Source organism: Primulina huaijiensis, chromosome 11 (genome assembly GCF_012295235.1).
Source record: "Primulina huaijiensis isolate GDHJ02 chromosome 11, ASM1229523v2, whole genome shotgun sequence".
Lineage (NCBI taxonomy): Eukaryota > Viridiplantae > Streptophyta > Magnoliopsida > Lamiales > Gesneriaceae > Primulina > Primulina huaijiensis.
The window spans coordinates 5,988,205-5,999,154 of NC_133316.1; the positions used below are offsets into that span (position 1 = coordinate 5,988,205).

Sequence of the window (10,950 nt, forward strand, 5' to 3'; positions counted from 1 at the left end):
CGACCGATAAACATGTATTGTAAGCATATATCATGTAAACATTTAAAACATGTAATATCATACAATTTACAGACTTGAGGCTTGAAAACTGAGCGGCAGAAGCTGGCGGTGGCACAACCCTATACAAGAACCTGGCTCTGATACCAACTGAAACGTCTACTAATTTTAAAAGTGCGGAAATAATTTTTCTTTTTTTACAAGCTCATTTTTCGAAAATAAACATTTAAATATTTTGCATGCAGAAAAATATAACATTTAAAAATGATCTTAAACACTTGACTGTAAAAATAGCGCAGTTTAAAAATGACTAACGTCATCCAAAATCAACGTAAACATAAACGTGTAAAAATCGTAATATCATCAACATATAAAATGTGTAACTCCTCTCAAAACACATGAATCAATATGCGGAAAAATAATGGTCCTCGGGTTGTGTCACCGCACATCCCGCCTGCCTACTCAGTCTTCGGCACCTCCGGTCCCCTGATCAAAATGCTCAACTGCATCACACACGCCTAGTGAGTCTAAAGACTCAACACACCTGTACCAGTAATAACAAGTACATATACGCAGCACACAGCAGTGAAAAATAACATAATCAACATACATTTCATGAGTTTAAAAACATGAACATAAGCGTGTCGTGCAAAATCATAACGTGTCAAAACCTGTCTCATCATGTTATCATACCGTATGCGTAACCTTGACCTGTTAAAACATGGTAATAGCATGTATCATCGTATCAGCATATACGTGTTAAAATCTTAATTTGAATTCCGTTCATTAGCTGTGACTTTCGTATCATCATGTCATCATGTCAGTCGATAGATCTATCTACGTGTAACCGCGGTACCCGGCGGCGAGGATCATCAGCGACGGCATTACCTGCCCACTGAGTCCGGGCCTTACATGTCATCGTGTCATCGTGTCATCGTGTTAGTCACAACTAAATCACTTCCTACAAAACGTGTCAACATATTCATCACTTAATAAAAGCATGCGTATACATAATTTTTCCTTTAAACCAAGCATGCATCATAATTATCATAATATCTTAAAAATCATAAACATGATGCATAATCATTTAAAATATCATAATTTGTGCTCAAGGCACTGCCAGTACCCAAAATATCACCCCCGGGTGCAAAATGACCATTTTGCCTCGGGAACCCAAAAATTACCGTTTTTCTCCTGGACCTCTAAAATTGACCCGAAGTTTACCAAACTCCTTAAAATGTCCCAAAAAATTTTTAAAAGTATTTCTTAGACATAAACTCGAGTCCGTTTCGACACTTAATCGATTCGTTTTAAAACTTGGACCGGGGTCCCGGTTTTAACCTGAATCGACCAGAAACTCAACCAAAATTTCCCAAACTTAAACCATGCCTAAAATACACCCTACCAGCCCCTAAACCACATTTTTCCAGCCCACTAAGACCCACGAAAACGAGCCACAACCTGCTGAAAGTTTCAACAAAGTCCCATTCGAAAACACTAGTTGCACTACGCTCCATAATTTCGATCCTAGCTTGCACCTAACGGGACCAGCCACACATCAACCTTTCCTAGACCACCCTAGGGTCCCTCTGGACCTACTGAACCCACGGCCACAGCCCCACGCAAGCCGTGAAGCGCAGCCAATTCCTCAAGAACAAGCACGGCCGTGCCTTACCTGACCACAACCGGCTCCTAACTTGTCCACTTACTTCCTAGCCGTGACCAGCTGGTTATGGACCACCCCTAGCCTCGGTTGGACCCTCCTGGATCGCAACTTAGCATGGTTCAGCCCTTCCCCAGTCGCGCCTTCCCGAACCCTCACCGAACGCCAAGGAAAGTTCTAGCCGTCTAGACAACCAATCGGCCCTCTCCTATACCATGCACCCTTAAACCTCCAGCACCGTGTCACCTCGTCTTACAGCATATACACCCCTTATAAACTCTGAAAAATTGACAGACCCTTGCACAAATCAATAAAACATGAGTATGCAACATAAAGATGCAAGTTTCGTGACAAAACTTGAACAAAATGTAACCACACATTAGATCAAAGGATGGACATGCATTTAAATATATTTCAGCAATACTATGGCGTGAATGATGAGAAAAACGAAATACAAGCGTGCCTTAGCGTTTAGATGATCAAAAGCTTGAAAATACGCGCGTGGGACGTGAAACGGGGAGGCGGGAGGAAGCTTTCTTGAAGAAATTCTCAATTTCCGAGCTTGCTGGAATTTTTTGCTGAAGAAGACGTGAGAGAAGATGCTGAATGGTGGGGGTGGGCGGCTGATTATGGAGGATTAGGTTTAGGCTTAGTTTAGTGGGTTTTTAAAATAGATAATTATGTACTAATGAGCCAAAAATAAATATTTAAAGATATAAAAGAAGTGTTGGGCCCATTAAGCACTAAATCAAGCCCGACCAGCATAAAAATATTCCCGAAAAATATTTCGTTTAGGTACGTTTTTGAAAATATTGCCCGAGCCCCAAAAAGTCCTCCGACTCGCTAAATTTTGCGTACCGGTTAAAAATATAATCATGCGGGTAAAATATCCAATAAAGCCTATTTTTGAAAAATACACTTAAAAACGATTCAACTTAATTTATAAAAATAAATCGTGTAATAAAATAATTTTTCTGAAAATTCTCCGATCCCCGTTCCTCGATCGAACGTGAAATGCACCTAGAAACCCTAATGCATGAACTTTTAAAATTTCATGAATTAAATAAATCATGAATTAAATCCTAGCATGCATAAAATGCATAAAATAATTAAACACAATTTAATGAGATAAACATGTATTTAACGCTTTAAAATAATTTAATAAAATACCAAAGAAATTTATTAATTTGCATGCACGTGGTTCACGTGGACTTTCAGATTTTCGGGACGTTACATCATCCATTTAGTTCTATGTTGGTGTCATTCTGTTCGAACCAATCCGTCTCCGAATGCTAAATTATATTTTTTGAATCTGATAATGGTGCATTGGGAAAGCATGTGAGAGAAAAGACCTCATAGAGAGCCTGTCTATGGGAGAAGGCCCCAGAGGGAGCCCAGATGCGGGAAAAGGTCACAGAGGGGGTCCATTTAAAGGAGAAGGCCCCAAAGATAGCCCAAGATCAAGGATAGCTCATGATCATTATAATAAGAACTACATCGGGAGATCTTGTAACGTTCAAAAGTAAACCAACGTAAACCACATGAATGCAAATGTGCTAAATTGTTTAATTGATTTATTTTAATTCATAAATAGTACATATTGCATGATTAAACGATTAGATTGCATGATTTCATGAGAATTCAAGATTTTATCTGAATATTCGATAATAGGCTGGAGAAAGGAGATCGGATATGACTAAGAGTAAATATTTTTATAGCTTGTTAATATGATTAAATATGATTAAATTTTCCTAAAAATAACAGAATCCAAATTATTCTATGAGACGAGCTTGATTTTACTCGGGAAGCCAGTTTTGGGCAAACGAGGAACTTTTAAAAGACCAAAAGTATTATTTTTGAAAACTAATTTTTATAAAAATTTATTTTTCAATTAAATAGGTATTATTGGACCTAATTTACCTAAGATTAGTAGGTCCAATTGCTCTTAAACACAAAAGCCCAAAACCTAAGCCAATTAACATGTAAATTTTAAATCTATAAAATAGAAACCTAGGGTCTTCCTAAGCTAAATAAGTGATCTCCTTGAGAGGTTTAAAATGGATGTAACCCAATCTTGGGGTGAACCACTATAAATATTGGTGTTCATCTTATTCAATATTGTTGATATCACTTGTGATTTTCCGCTGCGATGTTACCTCGTTTATTTCTCTGATATCCCAACACCATGCGACAGTTCAACCACTATGAGGGATAGTTTCTTATTTTTAAATCATAAAACGTTACGTCTAAACTCATAAATTAAGTTAAATATAGACATAGTATAGGATAAATTTTGTCTTACACTCCCTTTAGAAATAAACCTATTCTCGACTTTATCTCAATAATTTACATGGAAAAGAAAAGAGGAAATTTTATCATGAAGTTCTATATAAAGAACATATTTATTTTTGTCAAAAATGTAGCACTTCTGTCCCCTTTTGTAAAAGTTCGTGCATTTCGTTACGTTCACAATTCATATGATTAACTTCAATCAGCAAGCGCTACCACTTGCACTTGATGATCCCTCAATCATTATGGAGTGCTGCAGCTGGATTTGCCGTGGTGATAGCACCTGCATTTGTTGGGGGTTGGCAACAGGCATCACGTTGACCGGAAAATCATGTAGCCGATATTGGTGGTGAGATTCAATAGCGGTGTTTCTAGTATTATCAGATACAACTGGAGTTCGACATAGCGGGCATGATGAACTTGAGTGGAGCCAATGGCGGATGCAGTCTATATGGAACATGTGCTTGCATGATGGCACTTGGAGCAGCTCCTCTTTCAGCTCAAATTCTCCCAAGCAAACACAGCACCTGCGTGACATTTATTTCCATATTTCACAGGCTTAGTTGATTGAGATTATAACAAAATTTTAGTAGTGGTGATAAAGGAGGAAAAAAGGTGACTTGTGTATAAATTCTTAATGACATATTAATGTTCCTTTAACCTTTATTCTACTTTTAAAGTTCTTAAGCATCTTGTGAAAGAGTGGATGCTGTTAAATATTCTTGATTAACCAACTAAACAAAAATCACAACGGCTCGAAAAGGAGAAAAAAAGGCATGTTTTATGCATAACTCGCCGTTAATTTCCTGATAAAATTTATTCATGTTATTGAGGTCTCCTACTAATTGCTATAAGCCAATTATTCTGATCAGTCACGTAAATGGCAGCTTTGACATACATGATTTCAGCACATAATACGACAGGAATTAGTGTTTTTCACAAGGTAATAGTAAAAAATAGAAACTGTAACTGCTTCTTGTTGGCACTCAGCTTAAGTCCTTGTCTTAAAGGCCACTTTCACCTCTCAAAAAGTTTGAAGAAAAGGTAAATATCCCTTTAACAATACCCTGAATCGTCCATTACCGTCGCGTAAACTTTCAAACTAGTGCACGATTCATGTTAAAATGGCTATATATGTATATATATATACATATATAGTAAAGAAAGATCGAAGTACAGATAACTGAACTCACAGTAGATCCCTTGCTTTGTGATAATCATCAAACAAGACTGTGCAGAGGTTGTTCTTCAGCTCGCTTTTCAAATCCAAATCAGATGGCTGGACCAGAGACAATGAAACTCAATAATAACTCAACGAGACTTCAACAAAAAGACCCTCTCATATAAATTACATGTAATTAATCCACCAAAAACATGTACGTGACTTCGAGGACGAAAATAACAAGAATTGCTTACTATTGTCACGTTTACATCGTTAATCATCCTCGGAAGAACTGGAGAAGTAGATGAGAAGCCCGAAGCTGCTCTTCTTTTGAGGTAGAACAAGTAGAATAGAAGGAAAAGAATGATGGAAAACAGGATAGGAATTGAGAATATGAAAGCCTGGTAAAGTTTAAGTTGGATCGCTTGCGGATACTGGTGAGGCAGGCTGGAAGTTTGGGGTTCCTCCATAAATCTTGGATATTAAATCCTCCAGGATTTTAAAACTGAAAAAAGGCAGAGTACTAAACAATCTGCAAGAATTTTTAACACTCGTATTTCAGAAGTCATTGGTGTTGGCCTCCTCCACTCTAATTAGTTGTGGGGTTGGGGATGTTTAAGGATATTTATGTGACTCATAATGGAATGCAACTTTGCCATTAAACAAGTTATAATTCTCCTGGAAAGAACTTTTTGATATCAGACAATATTTTTGTTTGGTTCTATGTTTGTAAACATGGACAAAGTAAAGTTCAAAATCTCGAAAAGCTTGAAAAAGATAAAATTTTAATTAATTTATTTATGAATCTATAAAAATATTTAGAGATACGGTAAGGAGGCCATCGCTCATGTTCGCGTCTCGTGGCTTGGGGACTGTTAGTCGAGGGAATGGGACAAAGCCCACAAGATGATCAAAGGGTGACTTTCATCATTTATCATAATCTTGTTCAATTCTCCTAAAATCTAATGACATCAACAATAATTGCTTTACTTTTGATTAGGTGTGGTTAAAAATCATTTGATACAATCAATTCCAGGGGTGGTTTTGCTTCAATAAACTGATCTAACCACTAAAATTGACTAGTCCTTTAGATACCAATAAATTTAAGCGTGTTTGACTTGGGGCAATTCTGGGATGGGTGACTTTCTGGGAAGTTTCCTAAGGTGCGTGTGAGTGAGGATATAAGCACGCTAGAAAGACTCGTCTTGGTACAGTGGGGACAGTCGTCGAATCTGGGCGTTAGTAGCCCAACTGGTACCAAGACTTTAAGAATCTAGATACTTGTGCTTGGAGGTCTTGGGTTCAAGTGTTGAGGAAGGTGAAAAAACCACTTTCCAGTGGTGGGATATTCTATGAGTGACGATACATAAACATGGACTAGGGCTCATGGTGGACCATCCTAACGACCCATGATCAGTAGTGGTACATGAGCATGGGCCGAGGCCCATGTTGGTCCATCTTAATGGCCCATGATCGTTACAAAGTGAGTCGGGTTGGGTAAATAATTGAAAAAACTTTTCTATCAAACTATATTCTTAATCATAAAACTTGTAACAAAATTGAACTCTTTCCCCCTTGTTAGCCAGGATAAAAAAGAAGAGATATATTGATGGGTGATGCTGAATGGTGGGTACTAATTATATAGCAAAGGCAATCATTCATCCACTCCTGCTGTAATGTATTCATCAAAAAAGAGAGAGATTAAATACTCAGCACTCCTCACTACTGATTATTACCTAGACCAAATATGCTTATGACCCACATGATCAAACAATTCCACTACTAGTGCACCTTTCCATCCGTAATGCTTCTTTTTTTTTTTTTTTTTTTTTGAGAAAAAACAAATAATAATAAAAGAAAATTTCTAAAGCATGATGAAATTGTGCAAGTCTCCATTCCATGAGAACTGACGAGTGACAATCTGATTTATCGTTGATTAATAAAAAAAAAATTACGTTGAACATGTCTTTAATTCTTGGATTCGGTGGAATTGGTGCATCGAGAGCGAGCCACGCTTTAAATAGGCCGAGTTCGTGCGACTCCAACCTCAGATTATGTTTTAGAGATAAATATTTAAATCCAATCTATATCAAACTCAAGTTATAATAGGATCACTTTATTTTGATAAAATTGCTTTTTTGTCTTTTATATTTCGTAATTTGCCATTTTGGTTTTCTATATTATTAAAATTGTGTTTTAACCCTGAATTTTTCATTTTTATGATGATTTTTTTTTGTAATTTTAATCATTTTGTCATATTTATACTTTTGTAGTACTTGACATGTCTCGACACCAATGCTATATTGGTGATACATTAAAGAAGACCAAAATTATTTACATAAAAAAAGAGTGAAATAGTGGACTAAAATTAAAATTTAAAAATATAATAACCAAAATAAATAAAAAAACATATTTGTAGCTTTTAGTGAACTTGCCTCAATGTTACAACTAGTACTGTAGTGTGCGGGTGCGTGCCTGTTCATTTGCTTTCGCCTCTGCCAAATCCTAGGAATTTAACACATGTAAAATGAGCTCAAAAAGAAAGATACAAGAAGCAAATTAATTTTTTTTATCAATAGCGAACCATGCATTCATTACAACTGTTTTGGAGCACTTCTCCAACCACTGGTTGATAAATGCTTGTTAGAAGATAATTACAGTGTCGACAGAATATTAAGTGCAACTGCTGAGGCGGCTTTAGGCATGAAACTCATTAAAGGTTCCTCAGAATCATACTCGAATTGGAAACAAGGGATAACTAGTTTTTTCGGGCCTAAAAAGTGACAAAAAATCTTTTCGGTCCGTCTTTTTTACCATTTACCGTAAGGTCAATTGATTATGAAATCTAGTCGTTGCATGACATCAATTTATTGTCAACTCCTAGTAGACATAGGACTCTCCCAACGCGCCTAGGACCTATCCAACCGAGCCAGCCCCTGGACCAACTCCTTGTGCACCCTCCTAATACCCTAACCCCTTGACCTAGCCCAGCCCGAGCCCCCTGGCCGAGCCCCTGACTCCCTGCAAGTCTGCGCAACCAGCGCGATGCAAGCTTCTTCTCGGGTGAGAGTTGCTAGGACTCCTTCCCTAGTTCTTGAATCTAGTCCTAGCATGGCTAGGACCCCTTCCATGACTCACACCAGACCCTAGCTAGCCCTGGCCCCAAGCCGAGACCAAGCCCAGCCCTTAATTCCCAACACTGAGCCTTTAAGTCACACATGACACCCGATGGTTCCAGCTTCTAATCTATCATGTTGTGTGGCTTGTTGGTCGTGTTTCTAGGACCCTAACTCATGTAAAAACAATGCTTGATCATGTCCTAATCATGGCAGCCCCTTGAACAACATAAAAACATGATTTTGGAACAAAAATTCAAGATTTTAAAACATGTATGCATATATTTACGAAAATAACAATTTGAGTGCCATGTTTTCCTTCAAAATATGCTTAAATAATTACTATGGTGTGATAGATGTTTGAATGGAAGAATATAGCGTGCCTTTGCGTGTTTTACACATGAATTAACGTTGACTATTGAAGAACAATGACACGAAGACGATGGTTTGATTTTTCCTTGCAATTTTCGAACCTTTCTCTTGAAGTTTGATGTGTGTGTCGTGTAAATTTGAGGGAGACAATTGTTTGGTGTGTGATAAGAAAAGTGGGCATGGGGTTGTAGGGTAATGGGGTGAAATTTGTATATTAAATACTTAATTAAGCCACTAATAAGGCTTAGGCTCACTAAGAAAGTTAATTAAGCCCATTAGTGCTTAATAAAAATATTAAAAATTATTTTGAGTAGAAAAGTTTGTGAATTTATTAGTCGGGTTGTCAATACGTTCGTATTTTTGTTGAAAAACCAACATTGATAAAATTTACGTTCCGGCGTATAAAATCACCTCAGAACCCCCTTATTTTCAAAAATAAGAAAAAACATCACCCATATTTTAAATAATTAAAAACAATTGTTTAATAAAAACATTTTCTATTTTTCAGCCATCGGTCTTTGTTCTTCGATTGCAACTTGAATAACCCTTAAAAATATATTTTAATGCATGCAAGTAGAAAACTACTAAAACATCATGTATACATGTCACATAATCAATTTAGCAATTAAAATCAATTAATTAACTATTTTTCATATTTCCTAAATTTGCATACAGTTGAATTACGTCTTCTTCATTTTGGACCTTACAATTCCTACCCCCCTGAATAAAATTTTGTTCTCGAAATTAGAACTTACCGAATAGCTCCGGGTAGCGACCCCTCAAGTCCCTCTCGGTTTCTCAAGTAGCTTCTTCTTACGAGTGATTCAGCCACTAGACCTTGACCATTGGAATGACTTTGTTTCGAAGTCTTCTTTCTTACCTTCCTAAGATTTGGACAGGTATTTCCTTATAAGTCATGTTTGGAGTCAATTATAGAGGTTCATAATTTAGTACATGTGATGGATTCTACATGTACTTTCGCAGCATTGAGATATGAAACACATTGTGAACTCCAGAAAACATCGGCGGCAATGCCACTCTATAAGCTAGTGTCATAATTCTCTTTAAAATCTCAAATGGACCTATAAATCTTGGAATAATCTTGCCTTTTTTGCCATTTTCACAAATACATAGTCTCTCACTGCAAACTCTAAGTCTCTTCGTCTCTTGTCAGCATAACTCATTTGTCAGCTTTGTGCAGTCTTCATTCTCTCACGAATTTTGACTACAAGCTCGGCTGTCTCTTTAATCACATCCGGACCAATATCTCTTCTTTCCCAACCGCGTCCCAATTAATAGGAGACTTACATTTCTTTCCATAAAGTGCCTCAAAAGGTGTCATCTCGATAGATGATTGAAAGCTATTATTGTAGGTGAACTCCACTAGAGGTAATTTCGGTTCCCAACTGGCTTGGAAATCGATCACACAAGCTCACAGTAGATATTCTTAAATTTGAATAACTCTTTCGGACTGACCATCGGTTTGAGGATGGAATTTTGTACTGAATGATAACTTGTTCCCCATCGCTGCATGTAGACTCTTCCAGAAAGATGACGTAAATCTCGGATCTCTGTCAGAAACAATAGACACAGGAATCCCATGCAGACGAACTATCTGTCGAATATATAACTCCGCATACTGAATCTTGGTGAAGGTCATCTTAATAGGTAGAAAATGCGCTGATTTCATAAGACGATCCATTATCACCCATATATCATTGAATCCCTTAGTAGTCTTCGGCAATCCTACCACAAAGTCAATCGTAATATTTTCTCATTTCCCCTCGGGAATAGGAAGTGGCTTAAATTTTCTCGCTGGCCTCTGATAATCTGCGTTTACTTGCTGGCATGTCAAACACTCGGATACAATTCTCAGAATATCTCTCTTCATACCCGAACACCAATATAATAATTGCAAGTCTTTGTACATTTTCGTGCTTCTCGGATGAATGGAATATGGTGTATCATGAGCTTCCTTCATAATGAAATCCCTCAAAGAATCATCACTAGGAAGCCATAAACGATCTCGATATCGAACTATACCATCCATCTCAGAATATAACTTCCGGTCCTTGGTTTCATCTCTAGCTCTCCACTTTTGCAATTGCTCGTCGGTGGACTGTCCCTCACGGATTCTATCTCTCAAAGTCAACAGTACTGATAATGTGGCAACATTAGGGGCCTCGCCCCTAGCATATACTGTAAGCTCAAACCGCTGTATCTCGGAATGTAACGGTCTTTTGAGTGATAATTGAGTGATAACTGCTGTTTTTCGACTCAATGCGTCTGCCGTGACATTAGCTTTACTCGGATGATAGCAAATCTCACAGTCGTAGTCTTTCACTAACTCT

At 37.4% G+C, this 10,950-nt stretch overlaps 1 protein-coding gene across 1 annotated transcript; it reads right to left on the minus strand.

Annotated features, from left to right (window-relative positions):
- Positions 1-3,937: 3,937 nt before the first annotated feature.
- Positions 3,938-5,801, minus strand: LOC140988570 (probable E3 ubiquitin-protein ligase RHA4A). The gene is made up of 3 exons (XM_073457581.1): positions 5,366-5,801; positions 5,143-5,228; positions 3,938-4,476 (listed from the first exon to the last, which is right to left on the minus strand). The coding sequence occupies exons 1-3, from the start codon at positions 5,579-5,581 to the stop codon at positions 4,152-4,154; spliced, it is 627 nt and encodes a 208-aa protein (XP_073313682.1). The 5' UTR covers positions 5,582-5,801; the 3' UTR covers positions 3,938-4,151.
- Between the last annotated feature and the right edge of the window lie 5,149 nt (positions 5,802-10,950).

Bases quoted from the DNA above. Each gene is read 5' to 3' on its own strand.
- LOC140988570 (XM_073457581.1), bottom strand. From the start codon at position 5,581: ATGGAGGAACCCCAAACTTCCAGCCTGCCTCACCAGTATCCGCAAGCG. The intron at 5,229-5,365 runs GTAAGCAATTCT...TCTCTGGTCCAG, and splicing joins ACGATGTAAACGTGACAATA to CCATCTGATTTGGATTTGAA. The intron at 4,477-5,142 runs GTGAGTTCAGTT...AATGTCACGCAG, and splicing joins CACAAAGCAAGGGATCTACT to GTGCTGTGTTTGCTTGGGAG.